General features: G+C 40.4%; 2 protein-coding genes across 4 annotated transcripts in view; one reads left to right on the top strand and one right to left on the bottom strand.

Moving 5' to 3' along the window:
• The window catches only part of LOC119735609 (ubiquitin carboxyl-terminal hydrolase 25-like), a 39,477-nt gene extending 29,369 nt beyond the window's left edge, over positions 1-10,108 (bottom strand). Inside the window, exons 1-3 of one of the 3 annotated variants that reach the window (XM_038209377.1) lie at positions 4,789-4,908; positions 4,268-4,665; positions 1,820-2,093 (exon numbers count right to left, since the gene is read on the bottom strand). In XM_038209377.1, the coding sequence (XP_038065305.1) occupies positions 1,820-2,093; positions 4,268-4,366 (373 nt within the window). In that variant the 5' untranslated portion in view covers positions 4,367-4,665; positions 4,789-4,908. Of the gene's footprint in view, positions 1-1,819; positions 2,094-4,267; positions 4,909-9,918 lie in introns of those variants that run through there. The other 2 variants (XM_038209378.1, XM_038209376.1) reach the window with 2 other exon arrangements.
• Positions 10,109-12,209: 2,101 nt separating this feature from the next.
• LOC119736047 (Golgi pH regulator-like) overlaps positions 12,210-22,846 on the top strand; it is a 29,279-nt gene continuing 18,642 nt past the window's right edge. The window contains exons 1-2 of the mRNA XM_038210047.1: positions 12,210-12,433; positions 13,369-13,428. Of these exons, the coding sequence (XP_038065975.1) occupies positions 12,392-12,433; positions 13,369-13,428 (102 nt within the window). The 5' untranslated portion in view covers positions 12,210-12,391. The remainder of the gene's footprint in view (positions 12,434-13,368; positions 13,429-22,846) is intronic.

Genomic DNA, 22,846 nt, shown 5'->3' with positions numbered 1-22,846 from the left:
TTGCTTACTAATGCATGAGAAATTGAGGACTAATGCTTAACCCTGACCTTCCCAAATCCTCTTCGCAAAATGAAAGATTTTGCAGGATTGAGGCTATATATTCCAAAATGCGTGGCTGATTTTGGAGGGTGCACTGTGTCAAGGTCTTGAGCCGGACCTTGTGTTGTTTATGCTCAGCTGTGCATAAATTTAGGCTTCATTATACTTGAAATCCTCCGCACTGCTCCAGGATGTCACTGGCTCTGCCTCAACATATTGACAGTGATTGCTGGAGGATTTTGTAGGATTGAGGCAGCGGTCACCACTCCAAGGACCACATTCAACAAATAACTGATAATTCTGCAGGATTGAGGCTGCACATGTGCATGTTTTTTTAATGGAGGCAGTTGGAGGATTTTGCAGGATTGAGGTTACATCCTAGCAAAATATTGTTCGGTCAGGCGCAGATATTACTATGCAAGCATTTTTAAATATCATCTGCATTAAAGGGCATATACATCATTTGCTTTTGCTGTAATTTTCAGAAATGGCTGGAATTGGAGGGTTGGAAATATATAGCAAATATAGTTACACTGACTTTTTTGAGGTTTTGGGTTCGAAAATGCTATAAAAACCAAGAAAAACAATCATTTTCCTGTAGTCTGGTTCCCTGACTCCATATAAGAAGAAACAGAGCAGTTTACATACATTGGGGAATTGTAAGGTCAGGGAACCAGTCTAGCTGGCTTTTACCCGTTCATAGGTGTGTAATTGATTGCAAACAAGTGCGATGGTCAATTGGGGCCAGTATTTGAAAAAAAAAGCCAGTTTTTTCCAACGCTGGTCGGCTGACCAGCGTTGGAAATTGATACAAAAATACCACTTTTCTTGAAAATGACAGTATACCAGGTGCCATGATTTACAGTACATGTATGCTTTACACTGTCATTCACTAACAGTCCAGCAAGGTATTTCAAAATGATTTGGTAGTTTTATTTTTTGATGTTTCCAAATGTTGTATTTTCCCTTTAATAGCAAAACTTTTTTTTTAAATAGGAAGTTATTCAACACAAGTTGTCCCTCTTTTCTGTATTTGTCTTTTATAACATAGCTTAGGTGTAAGAATGCAATCACACAGTTTATTAGCCCATTCAGTGGCATCCACTGGTCTCCCATGGGGCCCAGTAAAGAGAACACAATGTGAAGAAATTACAGCTTTAGAGGTGGGAGGAAAAACCCAGAATATTCTGAGGAAAACCCACCGAATCAGGCAGGGACTGAAAACCCAATCCACATGTCTTTGCCCAGGCAGGAATTGAACCCGGGTCACAGCGATGGAAGGCAAGGAAAGTACCGCTACACCAACCTGACTCCCCCGTGTGGTTTTTTCTTTTGTGGTTTTTGTTTTGTCTCTGCTTACAGGCCTCCATGCTTTCATTTCTTACGATGATTTAGTGAAAGAGTCCAAAAGTTGCCAGCACCCACGTACTTGTTCTACACAACCCCCAAGGACAGACACACAAAGAGAGAACAGATCCTTTCAGTCCTCGGGAGTTGGGTCTTTTGTTCAAAACGGTCCTCTATAGTAGGTTTGTGTGCTTAGTCTATGGGAGTGTGTTATATTACAGGGACAAAGGGAAACACAAAGCATTGTCCTCGGGAGTAAAGTAAAACAAGAGTATGTGGACAGGGCAGTGTGTAAGGATGAAATCAAAAATGTGTGTTGCATATTCTACATACATACATGTACATTCAGGTACATGTACACACAAAGAAGTGCACAAAACTGAAAACAAGTTTATAATAACTTTAATAGTAAAATCATTCTCACTGTACCCACCTTGTCCTTTATTCTTAGGGCCGTACACCGGTGCCTTGTCCGTGCTGGTTCCCGTGTCAGCAATTGCTAGCTGTTGATTCCTGGGGACTGACGCAGCTGCAGGGGTAGGCAGAGCTGGCTGCTGGCGGGCGGCATTCTCAGCAGCGCTGCCGTCCGTCAGGAAGACGATGGCCTGGTTGATGTCCCCCCGGCTGGCCTCGTAGGCGTGGCGGAGAGCCTGCGCATCCTGGACGCCTGTGATCTCCTTGAGCTGGTTCAAGGCTATCTCCTGGTTCTGTAGGGAGAGGATTGTAAGAGAGGGTCGTAAGGGGATCATAGTAGGGTCATAAGTAGATCATCAGAAGATCAAAAAGGTCATCACAGAGGGCATTCTGGACCCAAATGAGCTGCTTTAACCCTAACTCCCTAGGGGGTGTGAAAAATTATATGAAAATTGGAGGATTCTGGACTGTTGGGGCTAAGGCTAGATGTACCTCTTTCTGTAAATCGGGATTGTGATAGAGGGGATTGCAAGAGGGTTTAACCACATGTACATGTACATGAGGGTCATAAATGATCATTCATAAATAAGACAGTTTACCCATTCCTATTGGCGAGAGCCTGTAACGTGGCAGGTTTTAAACGATTGATAGAGACATGGCTGGCTGGTCTTAAACACTTTTCCAGTGTCACATGAAATTTGGACTCTTATGAAATCCGGTGCCAGCATCGTTTGATTGGTTGAACCTTCACAATCCTTAATGTGCTCGCGCGTTCCTGAACGTCACGTCACGTACGAACATTTTTGTTCAAGACTGTTGGATGCCTGTATGATATGGATCCTGGAAGCCTCGTTTTTCACCCTTGAAAAAACTGTATCTTGTGTTGTAAAGGGACGAAAGAGGTACGTACATTTAGTACAAATCCTTGCTAAATAACGCGACGTCAAAATGTTTGAAAGGATTGATGCTACAAAATAATATTTTCTAAATTTCAAGCATTGCGTCGCGTGTTAAATTGGCTTACCTTTACTGCAGTCCTAATTTAAATATAAACAAAATAGTAGGACGTTTAAATTACACAATTCCAGGGGTTACGATCGCGCAAGGCATGATGGGAAACAACATGGCGCAGCAAGATCGTACCCATGGAAACAAGGATGGATCATGAGAGCAGCAAGATGATCACAGGAGGATTGAATGATGATCTCCGGATGAAAATACGAGAATCATAAGATCATCATAGAAGGATCAAAAGAGGATCATACATGTAATATGATCCTGAAGGATCTTCGAACCATTAGGGTTTAAAAAAATGATCACAGACACATCATAAGACAGTGTCAGAAAGATTAACATAAAATTATCACCAGAGGGTCATAAGAGGGATAGGCCTACTGATAGAGGATCAAAAGAAAATCATAAGAAATAAGGTGATCACAATTGAGCTAAAGGAACTAAGACAACAAGTTCGTATTGGCTGTTACATGTACACAAACAAATCAAATCCCATACATGTTAAATGTAAACAACATTCCCATCTTATGAATAGTTAATCATGCGGTACCCGCTGCTATGTACATCAGATTCGAACCAGCCAACCGATCCCGTTAGCTTGATGGTCGAGTGGTAAGAGATCTGCAGTTAGAAAGCAAGAGGTCGTGGGTTCGAGTCCCACCCCAGTGATTTTTTCCAACTTTCACTCAGGAGGTGACACACTGAGGATACAGTGTTTATGCATGTACGTCGGTGAAGGGCAAAACCTAATTTGATATTAAATAAATTTGTGTAGTCAAACCAAACATGCCAAATGTGAAATTGGGTATAGTCGTGTTCCCTAACGTGGGGCACTTCGAAGCTTACCCGACTTTCCTTGTGTAGTGTTGCCAAACCTCTTTGTTGACAAACCTCAAATTCATGCAGTAAAATACTGGTACTTTGACCTTATTAATGCATGCTATTGAACCTCTGTGAACTATTTCAGTTTCATAAAATTTAATCCGGAATTCAAAAACGGTGGCGTCCGGAAATTGGGCACAAATTCGCGGAGTGTTCCCTAACGTGGCGCACTTAAATAAATCTTGGAAAATTCCAAATTAACATTTAAGAATTTCTGTTAACTTGATAAAATCTGATAAATCATTATTATCTCTACTTACATACCCAGCCAGATGTTTGTCAGAAAATTATTTTCTTATTTTTCGGGGCATTTTCAAAGTGTTCACGCCAAAATAATTTTTTCTTCTAACTTTGTAACGGGTGAATAAAATCACGATTTATGAACGGTAGTGTTTAGAACTTGATGAGATGTCACTTTCTGTGAAATTTCAGTTAAAACTTTTGCTCTAGCTGGGCGCTACAGGAGAAAAATCAAAGTGCGCCACATTGGGGGCCGCGCCACGTTAGGGTACATCAACAATATGTACATGTACCCCGATGGCTTTGTATGGGACATTGTGCCAGCACATACCATCTGACGACGTCTCATGTAGCGGCTATAGTACACCTCAGGTTCACCCGACGATGTGGTATGGTCAACAAGTAAAGACATGTTGCTGCAACTCTGCATGGCTTCTCAGCATTCAAGATGAAAAAACAATTGATCTTGTCACCAAGTCGAAGTCGAACAGTTGTACATGTAGTTGAGCTTGATCAAAATTGTTATAAATGCTGGATATAATCAGTAACTGTGAAGATGTGTGGGGGTTACATTGTGAAATGTAGAATTTACATGATGTAGGTCATGTGGTGAGACTTCCAGTCAAATTCAGGATCTGTGGCCACCAGTTTGGGCGTGACAATTTAGTAGTAATCTCATCAGTTGGCAAAATCACTGCTGAACTTCATCGACGGTTCATAAAAGTAAACCTATTTCATCAGGCTTGTCGGCATAAAATATACCACACGTCAGAAAGGTGGACAATCCTCATCAGCTCTGTTGACGCCGGCTAAAAATCACTGCTGAACTTCATCAACGATTTAAAACTGAACCTATTTCATCAGGCTTGTCGGCATAAAATATACCACACGTCAGAAAGGTGGACAATCCTCATCAGCTCTGGTGACGCCGGCTAACGATAACCGGAGAAAACAAAAATTCCAACTTGACAGAAAGTCTGTTCATACATGTATGTGAAGCTGAGATCCCGTCCTCTGAAAAAGTACATGTATGTAGAGTAGTCACTCAATACATGAAATCAAATCCTTGGCAATCACATCATCCGTGACATTTATAAATCCACTTTGGGTCCTCACTGTAAATGTCCTTTCAGACTGTATCAATCACTTAAAGTTACCGAGGCGTTAGCAGACGGAGCCCAACCCAAGAAAATTCACACTAACATAAAATTAGAGTTCGTGCAGCTCTGACTGCAGCTTCTGAGTGTGCATCAGGCAGTGTGTAAAGCGTATGGAATGCCAAGTATTTGCAGGATGCCTTACTTGGAAAGTGGAGCACCTCCACAGAAGGGCAGTGCTCCTGCATGGGAACACCCCTCTGAGAATGAATGGTTTGGGTCATCTATAAGGTGTACATGATCCTGATAGCCCCTTCCATTTTGACTTGGAGGGGTTTGAATTTAAAGCACCTGATGAGTTTACTGTTACACTGGACACAAAGTTCACATGCCAGCCCAGACATGTGGTGACGTATGACGTGTACAAGAACTCCAATACCTTGACAGCGATCTATCTTTGGAAAAACGCTTTTCATGAACATGCATGTACGGTACAAAAATGTACACTAAGTGGAGAAATGTTATGGTCAAAAAGTGTATACTCAGCTCAAGGCAAGACTCCAAGAGATGATTTTTTAGATCAGGCTATGTTCAATGTACAGTTACAACTTGTTTCTGGAATGAAAATTGGGTCCACCTTGAACAGAACCAGGTCACATAGAACACAGGTCAGCAAAGTGTTTTGCAAAGCAACAGCACATACAACATGTATGATGACCTTCTTTTTCAAATACTGAAAATATTCAACATAGAGTTGTACATGTGAACATGTTGCCACATAACTTTACAAGCAAAGTACGTGTAGACAACATGCACAAGTGGTGGATATTACTACAATGTGTGTACATGTACATGTACATGTACAAATGTATGTACAAAAATGTACTTGTAGCCTGCACACAGATTACAGTTAAGATTGTGATTTTATAATTTTATTAACCCTAACTCCCTAGGCCTTTTTGCTAGGATGTAGCCCCAATCCTGCAAAATCCTCCAATTGTCCTCATGGAAAAATTGCATATAGCCTCAATCCTGCAAATTCCTCCATTATTTCTTGAATATGGTCCGTGGAGGGGTGACAACTGCCTGAATCCTGCAAAATCCTGCGGCAGTGACTGTCAATAGGCTGAGGCAGAGGCAGTGACATCCTGGAGCAGTGCGGAGGATTTCAAGTATAATCAAGGACTAAATTTATGCACGGCTGAACACAAACCACTGTTAACCAATCCAGGTCCGGCCCAAGACCTTGACAAAGTGCGTCCTCCGAAATCAGCAACGTACTTTTGCAATGTAACCTCAATACTGCAAATTCCTCCAATTTGCAAAAAGGACTTTGGAGGATTTGGGATGGTTAGGGTTAATTGTATTGACAAATCACACAATATACAACATGTACAATGTACAAAATGTAGTTGACATATCCCTATCATCCTCCACAAGCTCTCCAATATTTTTTTCTCCAAGGCAAGTTTATTGCCTTCCTCCATGATGACCCAAACTACCAGTACTGTGCACCCATCACTACAATAACAAGAAGTAGGGCCTACTGTTTGAATTTTACTTTGAAATGGACAACAAAATAATTCACATGGTCATGTGGGAACTACATAATTAAAATTAAATTTTATTTTGGCAAAAACAAACAAACATACAGTGGTATAAAAAACGAACGTATTTCATGTAAATACAAAGCCAAGGATAACCCAAAAAGCTGTTTATAAGACGGCTTAATTCCATCGGGGTCCTTAAAAACACAAGTACAAGTACAAATAAAAAAGTTCAAAAGAAAAATTGTACTGTACATATGTGTATGTACATGTACATCACTCATAACTCCCTCTCTGGCTGGCCAATTCACAACAGTCAAATCAATTAAATAACTGTTTTTAACAGTTGAGATTCCTTTGTTAATTCGATATCCACGCTTTGACTGGAGGTGATTGATATACAAAGTACATACGTCGGCTGTACAGGTCTACCAGTTACCTGTTTTGTCCGTTGATGGAATTGGACTATGTACATTGTAGTCACAGTGATTACACTAAGGTGATCTGACTGTTGTTTTTTTTTACTAGCCTGTGCACAAATGCATGGCAGGGAAAGTGGAAGAAAGTTTACTTGCAAGTAGGGTTAGTACATTTTCTGTTGCTGATTCATGGTTCTAGAGGAATTTTTTTTTTTTTTAAGGGAAACAAAGTCCAAAATTGTAAATGGTCTGATTCATCTGAATACAAATTCACGACAATGTTAGCATGGAACTAGACTAAGATTTTTCAGGGCAAAATTTTTGAAGTCCAAAAAGGAACAATTACTGTGCATGTTCAGTGCTGTACCAGCTTAATATCGTTTAAAAAAAAGCCAGCGCTGGCTAAATATCTACTGCCAAACCAAAAAAGGAAGAAAATAATCTTGAAATTTCCTTCTAGGCATTGCCAGGTTAAACCCAGGTACCAGTCAGCAGGCCCAGAGGAACAATCGTGATTGGTCAGCATTTGGAGGCGTTGGCTTGAAATCTTCATTTTGATTGGGCAATATTGGCTGGATCATAATATTTTAATAAAATAATAGGCCCATTCACAATTCATGATAATGAACCTGGAAATGGGGATTCCCCAAAACTTACTTTATTCTGACAAATTACAATGCTACAAATTTTACAATGTGTGAAAAAGACGATCACTAAATTCTTGATATGAAATGAGAAATCAAATGAATATTTTAACTGGTTCACGGTCCTGTTGACGTTGTGCACTTTCTTGCAATTTGCGCAATCTTAAGAATGAGTGCGCATTCTTAAGAACGAGCGCGCATTCTTATGAATGAGCACGTAATCTGAAGGATGAGCGCTCATTCTTAAGATTGCATGGGATTATAACGTGTGAAATTAATTAATTTGTGCAATCATAACAAACGTTGCACGGCAAATTTTTGTTAAATTAAATATATTACTAAGGGAATAAATGTGTGCTCCGGAGGTTTTTATCACTCGTTTAATACCGCTTAGAGTCTGGGTGCTGATAATTACCCGCTCCGGCTCGGGTAATTATCAGCACCCAGACTCTAAGCGGTATTAAACAGAGTGATAAATACCGACCGAGCACATATTTATTCCCATTCATAAATACCTTATCCGTAAAAAAATATCAAATAATTCGTTAAAAAAATCCTGATTTTGTTCAACAAGTTCACTTCATGCTTTTTGAAACATCCCTCTAGCAAAATAATGGAGTGTTCAGCTGGCGAGTAAGATGTAAACAACCCTTTTATGGAGATTGACGCGCGCGTAACATGTTCTGCGCGATGTCACGCAGAACGCACCTGGGGCGTTGCGTTTTGAATTTAGAACTATAAAATTCTGACTCGCTTGTAGTGCTGCGCATGCCTACGTGAGGATTGTGAACGTTCAACCAATGAAACGGTAAAAGGCACTGGATTTTAGGAGTCCACATTTCATGTGACACTGGAAAAGTGTTTAAGACCAGCTAGCCATGTCTTTATCATCCGTTTAAGACCAGCCACGTGACGGGCTCTCGACCAATAGGAACAGCTAAACTGTCTGAGGTATTTATGAATAGGGGTTAAAGGGGAAATAATTCATATATCGAGAAAAGAAAATGATCTATGCTTCTGTACTCGTTGAACTGCGATAATTTGAATTAAATTAAAGCTGTTATTATTGCTTTTTTCTGCCCCCCCATAGGAAGTTTTGTAATAACAGACGACTGGGAACTAATCTGTGATGTGCTTTGTTTAGTCTAGACAAGTTGCAAGTACCGTAATTCATCATATAGGTTTAATGTTTTATAATATAATCTAAACAATCAGGGAGAATGTAAGTGGCAAGGAACCTCCAAAATAAGAATTTTCTCCCCTTTACTAATTCCTTTATTTAACAGTGCCATCATTGCCCCCCCCCCCCCCACAGCACACACCAGTGCCATTGGTTTGTGCACAAATTGCCTGGTTTGTTTGTTCGAAGTGGCTATCGTTATGGCAGCCGTTGTTTAGCGCCCTCTACGATACTTTTTTGATACGCACGCAGGTATATAATTATTTGTTTCCCCACGTTTTAGCGAGCAGTGTGACAGCTCAGTCGATAGAGGGTAGGATTTTGCACCGCGAGGTTGCGGGTTCGCATCTCAGTTTTGCACTCGAATTTTTTTCTAACCTCAGGCTTTGGAGGATTCTTATTGAAAAGGGAAATAAACTTTATATTTATTATATTTATAAAGTCCGAATTTCATCACGTTCAATTTCACTTTTTTTCCTTTTTCCTTCTAATTTTAAATTTTCTTCTCATGTTTTTATCAAAGTTGCAGTAGGCCGTAACGATAGAAAATGGGAAATGCGTTACGGCTGCCGTAACGATAGCAACTGCGTTGTTTGTTCCATTCCCATTCCACAACATGAATGGATGCGAAAAGGTTGACATTGCCAATGCATTGGCTTGCAAAGTTGCATTACAAAAACGCAGTGGCTATTGTTACGGCAGCCGTAACGCATTTCCCATTTTCTATCGTTACGGTAGTACTGCAACTTTTATAAAAACATGAGAAGAAAATATAAATACGAAGGAAAAAAGTGAATTTGAACGTTATAAAATTCGGACTTTATTTCCCTTTTAAAAAAAACCTCCAAAGCCTCAGGTTAGAAAAGGAAAAAAATTCGAGTGCAAAACTGAGATGCGAACCCGCAACCTCGCTCGCGGTGCAAAATCCTACCCGCTATCGACTGAGCTGTCGCACTGTTCACCAAAACACGGGAAAACAAATAATTATATACCTGCGTGCGTATCAAAAAAGAATCGTTGAGGGCGCTAAACAACGAATGCCGTAACGATAGCCACTTCGTTACAAAAAAGAACATGTAGAAAGGCAAACGTCACCTTCAAATCATCATGTTCACGTTGTTGAAAGACCCCGTGCTCCACGGTCATTACAGTGTTTCGCCTTTGACCCATTAAATGTGGGTCATTCAGTCAGATCATAAACAGTTCTCTTTGCGAGTCATCAAAACGATCACAATCCGCGCATCCGCGTGCTTTAATAACTGCAAATCTGTCATGTTCATTTTGTTTTAACAGCGCCCTCTATAAAAAAGAAATTTGGATTGTGGTGTTTTGAAAACATCGGCTTCGTTTCGGTATGGCTTTATTGTCCGTTTTCAAAACCGTTTTGAAAACTTAAATGTCTTATCACGGAGGTAGGCTCCATGGTTAAACGAAACCAAGGTCAGTGGCGGATCCGGCAGTTACTGAAATTTTCTCATATAAGGCATTTTTTTCACTTCAGAGAGCCCTTCTTTTCCCCAATCGACCGCAACCCCCCGGCCCCGACACACCCCTCCCCTTCCCAATCCCGGCAGTACTGGATCCGCCCATGGAGGTTTACAAAAATACCACGCTATGCAGCGCAAATGCATGGAAAGTACATTCAGTTCAGTTCATTTTATTCCCACAGTGTCCACAAATACATATATGTCAAAGTATTACAATATTTACATGTGCTAACATAATGACGTGCACAGGTGATGTGAGGATTACTGCAGGGGATAACTGCAAAATGAATAGGATGTGCACCCGTCGTAAAATCCAAATTTCTGCCAGCAGAAAGTCGACATATTTGAAACACAGGGAGGCACGCTTTCCAAAAACCTGACCCTTGCAGAATATGAGAATATTTTTGGGGCTCCATACCCAGTGTTCAAGCCGTTCCCGAAGCAAAGCCGAAGTTTTAAAAATATCTCAAGCGACAACAAGCGAAAAGATTTTTTCAGAGGGCGCTGTTCCAATAAATCAAAAGGGTGTCGGACGCTACGCCCCATTTCCACTTCGCCCCATGTCACTTCGCCCCTAACCACTTCGCCCCATCCCAACTTCGCCCCATCCCCACTTTGCCCCATCCCCACTTCGCCCCATCCCCCCCCCCCCCCTTCGCTCCATCCCCACTTCGCCCCATTCCCATTTCGCCCCATCCCCGCTTTGCCCCATATCCACTTCGCCCAATGTACAAAGGTGAATGCTAGGGGTGCACAGATCAGTAAATATTAAAACAGCCAAAGACCCCGATAATAAATGCTCCCAATTCTAGAAAATCAGGAAAAATACAAACTCTCTGATGAGGTGTTCGAGACACAGGGACCAAGACACGTACACACATCAACTTTTTGCTCATTTCATCATCTTTGATTTTCTGTTCAATTTTGATGTACATGAACACGATACAGGCCCTTTACAGGGGTGAAATTCCATTTTTATTTCAGTTTCCCTCACTTTTCGTCATAAACTTTTCCCCGGTCTTTGAATTTAAAAAAATGCCCGAATAAAATCCAGCTCCGAAAAAGCCTTTCCGGAGAATGATCGACAGCGGCATTGTTCAAATTGATACAGTGCCACTCATGTTCGTTACAAAGTATATACATTCGGGTTCAGCTGTAGACCACCTTTGATGAGGACCTGCCGCCAGTAATTTGAACATTCTTAGATGATAAACAGTGATGATAGTATCTCAGCCAATGAAATGAGCCAGTTCCCGGCAATAAATACGCCATTGGTTGGTTTCATCACGGACCGTCTGCTTTCATGAATATGACGTTATAATGCTGGAATTCCGAACTATCTGAGCCACAGGTGCATGCTGCATGGCTGTGTGTCCATTATCACATTCCAACCTGGTTGCCTAGAAATACTGTTGCTAGGAGACTCCCTTGTGATGCCTGGATGGGAGCTGCCGGTTGCGTAGCCAGAAATCTTGTATGTAATTATTTTTCTCGCATCTTTCTCGCAGTTTGCTCAAGAATGCTGCCGCTTTTGGGAAATTTGTGCAGGCAAAGTTTTTCACATTTTGGAATTAAAATGCAGTTTGCATTTCCGTTTAATAAAAGGTTATTTTGTTTGTTTTTTGTTTGTTTTTTTTTTTAAAAGAAAATCGGAGCTTAAAAAAAAAGCTCATTCGACTGACACCAAGCAGATATTAGTCAATGATTTTCGCTGCAGCAATTAGTTAATCTTTTGGGATTGTTTTTGCCAATTAAATAGATGAGTTTTTTTTTTTACATGTAACGGCTGGGGCGAAGTGGGGATGGGGCGAAGGGGGGGGGGTGGGCGAAGTGGGGATGGGGCGAAGTGGAGATGGGGCGAAGTGGAGATGGGGCGAAGTGGTTAGGGGCGAAGTGGAAATGGGGCGAAGTGTCCGACATTCCATCAAAATGGCAGGAAGACTTATCTACGCGGCAGTACGCCGTCCGTACACGTTGCAAATAGACTCATGAAAATAGGGGCGGTTTTTCCAACTTCAGCAGGAGTCTGGTGTTCTTCTGAACAATTGTTATTGATCTGAAATTTCAAGTAAAGTGTAAATATGGCCTTCTTTCTGGATTCCTTTGTCATGTTTACAACCCAGGTACGTGCACTAACGTTTGGTGGTCATGGTGGATATTGATTTTTTTCATGTGTTTTGAAATACTACTATGCACGGAATTGAACCGGACCCAATGAATAAATGGTATAAAAACGAAACTTCTACCATATTTAGAGAGCCACAGCATTGTGTGCTATATATTTTCTGACAGTTGTGTTCCACGTTTTTCCCATTCTACGTTTTCCCTTAGACGTGTCTAGGCCTAGTATAGGAAAGGAATTTGGATTTTCTGATTAGTAATAAACTACTAGAAAACTACCTTCACTAGTGACCATCAACATCAAGTGAAGAAAATATATTTTTCAGATTATTCAGATTAGGGAACAAACTGTTCTGAAAATTTAGCGCACATTGATGTGGACATGGTGGTCCTCTACGTAAATACGCAGCAAGTCCAGTATTTGAGACCCATTTATTGAGCTACAGTTGATGAATAACGTTAGTCTCTGGGTAATACTTTTTTTTTTTTTTTTTTAGAAATTAAGTTATCTTTGGGGTGTTTTCCTTGCTTTTTCTTGTTAATATGGTGCAATATATAAAATTATTCCATTAATTTCAGGAATTTGTGCTATTTTAAAGGGTGTTTCTTTTCGCCCATGGGATTATGTGTAAGAGTGTAAAGTCTGCTATAAATTATAATGTTTGTGTTTTTGCAAAATAGGGTTTTTAGTCATGCTATGGGGGAGCTACTTGACAGTGATTTAGTTCACTTTTTAGCAATCCTGCAGGGGCGTGCAACTATTTTGGTGTAAGGGTTTTAGTCTTTTTATAAGGTTTAAATGTGTATTTTTTTAACTGTGTCTTTTTTATGTCTATGCTGTTTGTAATATTATTATTATTTTTGTTTTACCCATTGTAAATTTGACCTGCGAAATAATAAATGAAATGAAACGAATTCATTCCTATTTCTGATGCAGATTCTGTTCTTTCTCGGAGGCTGGATTTTCTTCATGCGTCAACTCTTCAAGAATTATGAGGTGACCTATTGGTTATGTGTTCCTGTAATGTGCCTTATCAATTATTCCCCCCCCCCCACCCCTGTGTGTTGCCCCAGCTAATACGTGGGGATTGTCACTGTTGAAGTGACAATCTCTGACAATGATGTTTCGTGGGGAGTAGTAGGGGAGGTGGGGGAACCGGAGCAAAATGGAAAAAATCTGCGGCAAGCCTGAGCACGCCGCTCTCGATTCTAAAAATAGTTGGGGAAAAATATAGGGGAATCCCCCGATCTCAAAAAAAAAAAATCTGACGCCGGGTGTGGGGGAGAAAAAAAAAAAAAAAAAAAAAAAAAAACTGACGCCGGGTGTGAGAGAAAAAAAAAAAAAAAAAAAAATCTGACGCCGGGAGAGAGAGAGAGAGAGCAAAAAAAAAAAAAAAAAAAAAAAAAAAAAAAAATCTGACGTCGGGAGAGAGAGAGAGAGAGAGAGAAAAAAAAAATATATCTGACGCTGGGAGAAAAAAAAAAAAAAAAAAAAAAAAAAAAAAAAAATCTGACGCCGAGAGAGAGAGAGAAAAAAAAATAAAAATCTGTCGTCGCTAAAATGAGGTGATGTCACCACCACGTGACCTTGAAAATATGTGAGTCACCACAACGTGACCTTGAAACGTGTTGAGGCACGATAGAAATTTGGCGTAAACAACGTGACCTTGAAACGTGTGTGAGTCACCACAACGTGACCTTGAAACTCGAGACAAAAAAAATTAGCTCCTTACCCTGTAAAAGGTGAGGAGCTGTTTTTTAATATAAAAATGGAGAGTAATATGTTTAGACCGACGAGTATTTGAAAAATGAATAAAAAATAATATCGGTTTTTATTAAATAGATGGAATACTTTGGGACGTCACAACTTGGGGATAAGTGCGATCATCATATAATCATCGAGAATGGTTTTTTAATTTGTGAAACGTGCGGTGAAATAGTTTCACGTTATTTTGATTTTTCGGCAGAAAATGTGCAAGAAGATCGTATCAATTGGTCAACTTTAAAGAGAAACAAAAGAAAAACTGTGGAGAAACTTATTTTGTCTGTTTGTCCAGAGCAAGACTCAGAAGATGTCCAAGAAACAATCAATAAATATAACGAGCTCGTTAATTACAAAACATTGAGGGGAAATGGTTGCGTCAAACGGTCATTAATAGCGGCGTGTTATCATCACGTCGTTGGATTAGACAAAGAACGAGTTAGAGATTTATTTAAAGTGACTCAAAATCAATTTAATAAAGCACTAAAAATATACGATGACCACTACAATAAAGGCGGGGCCGAGGGTAACACCCTAAGAGGTGAAATAGAGGTATAACTCGGCGGATCGCTTTCATAATGTTTATTTACCGAGAATTTGAACTTGTAAGTTTTTCGATAAGAGATTTTTTTTCTTTTGCCAGCCGTTCGTCTACCCGTTTTTTAACTTCTTTTTCAAAGTCTGTATCGTTTTTAATTTTTTGAAGCTTTGTGCTGGTCTTTGTTCTAATTTTTTGCTTAAGCTCGTTAAATTTGGCGAGCTCTCTCGTAATCAGTAAGAACTCTTCGTGCGATATATCTCCGTCGTTGATGGCTTGAGACACGTATTCTTCAATCGTGTTAAGTTTGGAGTCTGCTAATATTTTAATCTGGTCGTGCTTTTTTAGCTTGGCGGATAATCGCCTAGACGCGATTCTAAGCAGAATATCTACACCAAAAGCGCCTATAAACGTTCCTTCTAGCACCAATCCAACGGGGGTTGATATAACACCCAAGAGAGCGGGTATACTGACAGCCCCCGCTACAGTCCCCAATCCTTCTAATCCTATCTCTACGTAATTAATAGTGTCGATCATTCTCTTTATTTTTTTATAAGTGCGCTCTCGGTGGTCTCTCTCTTTCAAGATTAAAGATCGAATCTCTTCAATCTTTTTAAGTCTGTACACTTTTGTTTCTTCGTTACTATTTAATCGGAGTACATCTCCAGAAATATCGGGGTATAACGCCTTACCATCTACACTCATGTTTTTAATATAAAAAGATTTTAAAATTAAAAGATCTCCAACTCGATAATGATACCCTCACCCTTATTGTTGAATACCTGTCCTTTTTCACCGCTGATAGAAAATGTCAGTTTGTCGATTATACCGTTTTTAAGATTTTTAAATCCCTCGGCTCTATCAATATCGGGTTTGCGCGTAGCCACGGGTACGATTTTTAAGATGTCAGAAGGACGACCATTAAAAAAGTTTTCACTCGTACTTAATTGCGGGCAGTGAATAAACAAAAATTTAAACGGATTAACGTCGTAAGACCCCGTATACACCACTTTAGGTATCAGTCTTCCTTTGGGTAAATTGAGTAATCGAGATACTTCTCTGTTCAAGCGCAATTTGAGATTTACGTCGGTTATCACCAATGTCACCTTTTTAGATTCTCTAAATATTCGAAAACTTACCCCGGGTATAGAATTTAAAATGAAATCGAACCAATCGACGTCGTACCACCCCGGTGCTATGATGACCGAACCGGTGACTCCGAGTGGCAACGGCTCTAAATGACTCGGAGGAATAAAATCTAAATCCTCACCCGTCACGATAAGACTTCCCCTGATAATTACCCCTGCTTCCCTACTATCTCTCAACTCGCTCAATTCGCTCGCACCCATTTCTCCTTCAATAAACTTTAAAGCCAATTCCTCACCTTCAAAGATTTTTCTTTCTCTAACAAATAATATTCTTACTAAAGATTGAAGCGTATTAAGTTCTAATTCAGTTTTTGGTATTTCTGAATTCATGGCGGCTAAAATCAACCCTCGCCGTTCAGCTATAATAGCTCTTTTTCTTTTGTTTGATTCTAAAACGGATTCTAGTCTATCGTCTTCGTACGCTTTTATAAGATCGTTTATAGTTTTTTGTAAAACATTTTCATCGTTAATTAAAAAGTGGTATGGTATATCGGGTAACAATCGCTCTATAAAATCTCTATCCGGCGTTCTTATGTGTACATCTGAAAGAAACTCCGCGGGTATGAGGGGAGGTTTATCCGTGGTAAACGCGGGTCTCCCATCTATTTGCGTAAACCAATCAATCTCCGTGGCGCTGGAAATATTAAAATATCCGGCGTTAAACAACACCCTTTTTACGCGTATATATTTTTGACCGTTTAAATTATCTACGACGTCTTCTAATTTAAACGTCTGCTCATTTTGAAACAAGTGAAACGAATGCATTTATTTTAAAGTCTTTTTATATTAAAACTGAAACTAAAATAATGAGTGATTTTAAGTCGTTAAAAAAGCAGATACAATCGATAGCTGATCAGGTAACAAAACAAGTAAATCAAAATGTAGCTAAACGACAAGCTACCACCCCAGCGCATGTACTAGACAGTCCGTATCTCACTGGCGAACTCGAGATTACGGTCAACGCGTCTAACACGTTTTTAACCCCGTTTCCCGACTTAATCTCGGACTATAAAATATCTCGCCTCAATACCAACGATGCTGTACTTCGTTGGAAAATAGACCCCATGTCTTTTTATCAAAATCAGTTAAACTTTGCGATCTATTGCGCTACAACGGGCTGTGGTGTTGGAATCGATATTTTAAACTCGAACAACCGTTACGTTAAAGCCTTATTTAATTTTCATCTATACTTTACGGTGAGAAGGATATTAAACGACATGGCCGTAGCAATACCGGGAGAAGACTCGTTTGACGCTCTCAGCAACACCTATGATCGTGGAGCATTTACCAACATCTGTCGGACGTTTGCCATCGATCAAAATAAGTCTTTTAAACAGACGAGAGATCAAAAGACTTATGGCTTAGGTCGGCTTTTTCTTTGGAACGAAAAAACAAAATCATTTTTACTCTTGCCGTTAGACTATGATAAAAACACGACCACACTCGACGATTTTATCAACCCCACGGGTGATAAAAATTGGGGTTTAGACGATCCAAAAAAACACGATGCTTTTTTTAAGCATTGGAAGGGTTATCTCGAACAAGACGACATCGTCAAAATGGCTTGGTTAGATTTTATACCCGCCAAGAGTTCGTTTACCTCCGCGGGAATCATAAAGATCAACGAATCGATCAGATCTTACGTGTACGCTTTACTCGGTGCGCAGGCTCAAACAAAAACGAGCGTATTATCACCGGGCACCGGATTAGACGCTCAGAGACAATTTAACGTCATCGTTGAAGATATCATCAATGCAGTAGACGACATGGAAACGAGTATCGATCAATTTCAAGACTCTTTGCAGTATGCCAGAACGCCTTTAAATTTTGTCGTGAAACCGGGGTTATATTTAATTCCATCGGATATGAACTTGAGGGTTGGAACGCACGACGGCTATAACAACAATCTTCAAATCGCTACCCAGAGTATGAACACTGGTTTGGTACCAGATTTAAACTCACAACCTCAACCGGACGACTCTTTTGATGACACCGATGACGTCGCGCCACCAACACCCCTAGAGCCTATGACCGATGTTGTATCACCAACACTAACACCAACACCAACACCAACACTCACACCTGCACCAACACTAACACCAACACCAACAGTTTTAACCCAACCCACGAAACTACAAACTCACCAAGACGAAAAATTATCGTTGACGGTAGGAATATTAGCTATCGTTGGCATGGGTATTTTAGCTTACGAGGCAACGCGATAAGTCACACTCTAATCTCACAACACAAAAAAAAAGCCTTACCAGCACAAAGTTGGTAAGGCTTATTTTTTTGTTTAAACTTGATTACAACTATTACTACCATCGTTTTTGCAGGTACGCAAACACCAAGGCCCCCACACCCAAAAACAAAGCCCACACGTGTTCGGCCAACCACGATACGGACTTACTCAGCGCGTTAAATAGCCAACTCAGTATGCTGCCTATGATGCCCGGCAGAGCACCCAACGCGCTCACTCCGAGTTTTTGAAGAGCAGATGCAAAATTAGCGAGTTGTTTTGAAATCCACTCTTTGATACCGCCTTTTGGTGGTGTTGGTGTTGGTGTTGGTGTTGGCGATGGTGCGGGTGGGGCACCAGCACCTCTCACGCTAGCGACGATGCTACTCACTATCGTGCTGATGGCTAAACTCAAAGCGGCTAAAATACTCACTACGGTCACACCTTGTTCTCTAAACAGAGTTCTAATCTTTTCTGCCAGAGTCGTGTCGTTGCCTAATATTTTATTAATCGTTTCTTTGATTCTAGCGATCTGACTTTTGAGCCCTCGTTCGTTGGTTTTTGCGGTTTCTAATCTGGCGGATCTTTCGACGTCTAAGTCGCTCAATTTATCGTTTAACTCTCGTCGTTCTTCTTCGCTGATCCTATGATCACCTAATTCATGTTCGGCATCAAATATCTCTTGGTCTAGTTCTGTGAGACGCGCTAAATTAAGTTCTAGGTTACCTCTCAACGTCTGAAGACTTTTGTCTAAACCCTGGAGTTCTCTGTAATTTAATCCTTCTGTTTGAGCGCCGGTGTCGCGTTGTAAATCGTCTATAATCTCGGTTACCTCATCGGTGGCTCTGGGTAGTTCTGTCATGGGGATACTCTCGGGTTGTACCTTTTCGAGTTTATCTTTTAGTTTGACAAGTAGTGTTGGTTTATAGTCAGCGATTTTGAGGGTGTCGCGAATAAATGCGGTACCATATTTATTTTGTAAGGTACTTAATTTGTAATATATTCTTTGACCACCTCGTCTATAAGATAATGGTTCTCGACCTTTATATGTTTTAACGTATAGATTTCTGTCTTTACCAATTTCAAAATCGTTGGGGTCGATAAACGCGGGGTCTATATTATTTTGTTTGTAAAATGAATCAACATCTTCTTTTATTACTTTTATAGATAATCTGCTTATTGTTCCCGTGCCGAGGACGCTTTCTGTGTCTACCGGTGGTGTAGTAGTATCAAAGTCGTCATCTACATTGGTCTCTGCTACATCATCATCGTCATCGTAATCGTAATCATCAACAGGGTCAAAGTCAAATCCTCCCTCATCCATTTATTTAATAAACCTATTTAAATTATGCCGTTTTCATTATACTGCCCGGTAGTATACCCTGGGCCACCAACCAATTTTGCGTGGCCAGAGCTCCACTTATAATACCCGTCAATTTACCCGCATCTTCTACGCTTAGTTTGCTTAAATCCGGCGCTTTCATTTTGAGTAGTTTATTTCCTACCATGGCGTATCCCATCACCAAACCCGATATGACGGCTCCGTGATAAATCGTATTAGCTATTCCGTTGGTGTCAAAGTTACTCATCGTTTTTAATATAACAATTTTTAAATTGCTGGTTTAGCTACAGACCTAAAAGGTCTGATCTATTCCATGTCTAGCGTTTTGGGGGCGATGGGTGTAGTGGGTTGCGTGACTACCGGCACTGGCTGTACGGCCGGCGCAGTTGTCTTTCTTGTTAGTACCAGCAACCCCACTCCTATTATAGACGCTATAGCCCCCCACATCACCCAAGAGTTGTAGTCTGGTGAGCTCGTAGCTTCGTCCGATGTTACGTTCATTTTTGCTAATTTTAATTTCATCTGTCTATTGTGCTCGGCTAAAGCTTTACCCTGCTGTATTCGTTTAGGATTTTTAGTCTTGGTCACTCTCGTTACCGTCGGTGACGACGTTGTTTTTATCGGTTGGGGCGTCTCTGTCTCTGCTGGTTGAGCTGTGATCGGTGCTGTCGCTGCTTGTTGATCTTCCATTTATTATATTAGGTTTATTAAATTTCAAATGTTTTGTTGTGATAATCGTAGCAACTAGGGGTGATATTAAAGTTCCGTACTTGTAACAAACGTCGCTCAACATACCAGCCATACTCGCGCTTATAATAGGATCGGAACTCAAGTCGTTGGTGAGTTCTTCTTCAGAATCTATAGTGACGTTATAGCCTAAAACTTGTACGGGTGTAACAACGGCTAACACTCTCGAAAATAAACTCAAAGTGTATTTACCAACGGTTTTAACAATTTCATTTCCAAATTTAGTTTCGTACAGATGATATAATTTGTCGAGTTCTTTGCTGTCAAGAGCTTCGATATATTTAACGGTGTATTCCTTTCCCAGGTACTTTCTAGAGTTTCCGGCTGCTACGACACCGCACAAACGATCTTTATGTTCTGCGTTGTGATCTTGTTCGTTCGTTAAAGTCAGTTTTAGGTCCTCCATTTAATTAGAAAGGAATTTAATTTTGTTGTAGCTGTTGCAACTTTGTTACACAAGCGAAGGTACTCGTAGGTGTAAAACGATAAATTAATCGATATGACGATAATAGCCAAAAACTGCAAATACTCGAATATTGCTATCATTTACTAACAGCAAAATGTATTTTGTTGACGTTTGTTGATTAACAAATTGTAATACCTGTGTAGCTTGTTGAATAGGTTATTACTCAGCTAGGTTATTTTAGTTAAGCAGCTAGGTTATTTTAGTTAAGCAGCTAGGTCATATCTGTTGATGAGCTAGGTCCTATTTGTTGATGAGCTATGTTATTGACCTACTCAAGTAGCTCGTAACTAACTGGAGGTTCGGTGTATACGACCAATTTACTATATTTCACATCTCTTAAACGTCGTTTTATATAATCTCGTTCTTCAATGGGTACGACGTCATTTTCGTCTAACGCTTGATCAAACGATGTTTTATCTTTGCAGTAAAATAACGCCAACCAAGCCGTGTTTTCTCTATAATCTTTTAAAACGCTGTTGTACTTTTGGGTCAGTAACCAACAGCTGTGATTTATGTGTCTTCCGCTAAACGCCATCTTGCTTAGCGCGCACGTCTTTTTACGATATTTAATCTCTTGATCCGAAGAGCAATCGTCCACGATAAACAGCGTGGCAACACCTTCGAATATTTTACTGTAAAAATCGATCGCTTCGTTGAGCGTCATCTTGTACAAATCCGGATCGCAGAGGTATACCTCGGGATCTGCTTGAATCCACTTTCTTTCGATGTACGTTTTGTTTTTAAATATGGTAGGGCAAATGATGACTATCGCTTCAAATGTATTTTTATAGTCTGACTCTAACAGATCCAAAATCCATTTGGTTTTACCCGAATTTGTTTTGCCGACGATTAAAGCGCAATGCGGTTGTGTCATTTTAACTTAACAGAGATTTAAAATTCCCGTCTTCCAAGTTCAATTGAGCATCCATGACCAAAAATACGTACATCGTGAGGTCACCTTGACTTTCGGCTTCTCTGTTAAATTGAATGTTGATGCCTCCTCCGTCTCCGAGTTTCCTACCGGATCCGTGAGCGGAGTTGTCGTCGTTACTTCTAAAATCGAGCCACAGACCGTACTTGTCTTTTAGGTAGTCTCCGAGGTCAAAACCCGTCAAATTTAAGTCTTTAGCTACTCCGCGCCCGCTTTCGGTATCGCTGTCTCCAAAGAACTTGCTTATTTCATTCCAGTGTTGATATTGAAACATGCCTTGACTGTAGAGTTGATTGGGTTTACCTTCTACGGTCACCGATGTTTTGGTTAGTTTTGGATTGTAAAATCGCTGCGGATTTTTGACCGCGGGATCTTTAAACAAAAACAAAATACCCTTGAGACTCCTGATGGGTTGATTGACGCTGACGTTCCAAAGCGTGTCCGATTTGTTGACGGATCTAACTTCTAGCGAGTGGATTTTATCAAACAGATATTGCATTAACCCCTTGTGTTTATTCCTGATGGTGATAGCTAGGTCTCTGTTGGTCACCACTTCGTATTCGAGAGACAAGTCTGAGATAGAATACATCGCCGCCGTATCTGAACTGTTGACTACTTTTTCGTGATCGTTAAACTTTATCTCGTACGTCAGAGGTTGTTTTAAACCGCTGGGGTAAAAAGGGTGATGCGAAGTCAGTATGTCAATGTCTAGGGGAATACAATATCTGTTACCATAGGCATCCGCGATAGCCTGATCTTTACCGCTGTTGGCGCCCGCGTTAGCATCTCCAGCCCCAATTCTTAGTTTAGACACGTTTTCTTTTTCTATGCCCGAGTACGCCATGTTTCGAGTTGCCGAGCTGTTGATCCAATTGTCTTTAAAGTTGTGATACACGTCGGCGTGACGATAACTTATAATTTCGTGACCTTGAAGTCTGACGCTGATTTCGCTGACTAAATTTCTGGCCAAATTACCAAAAATGGTTCTATTGTCGTCGCTTCCACCGTCGAGTTCTAAACTAAAAGCTAATTTACAAGTGCCGGGTACGATCACGTCGTCTACGCCCAATTGAGGAAACTTAACTCTCAGCGTTTGCCCCGCCGATATACTACTAGGATTGTGGGTAATGACCACCTCTTTTCTCTCACCCTTGATAGATCTGGGTATTTTTAATAGCCTGCTGGGATTGAGCTTTTTTCCATACGCATTCATTTTATTTATACGAGTTTTAAATTTAAAGA

This window comes from Patiria miniata, unplaced genomic scaffold (assembly GCF_015706575.1).
Source record: "Patiria miniata isolate m_02_andy unplaced genomic scaffold, ASM1570657v1 HiC_scaffold_29, whole genome shotgun sequence".
NCBI lineage: Eukaryota > Metazoa > Echinodermata > Asteroidea > Valvatida > Asterinidae > Patiria > Patiria miniata.
This window is presented reverse-complemented; position numbering and strand designations above follow the sequence as displayed.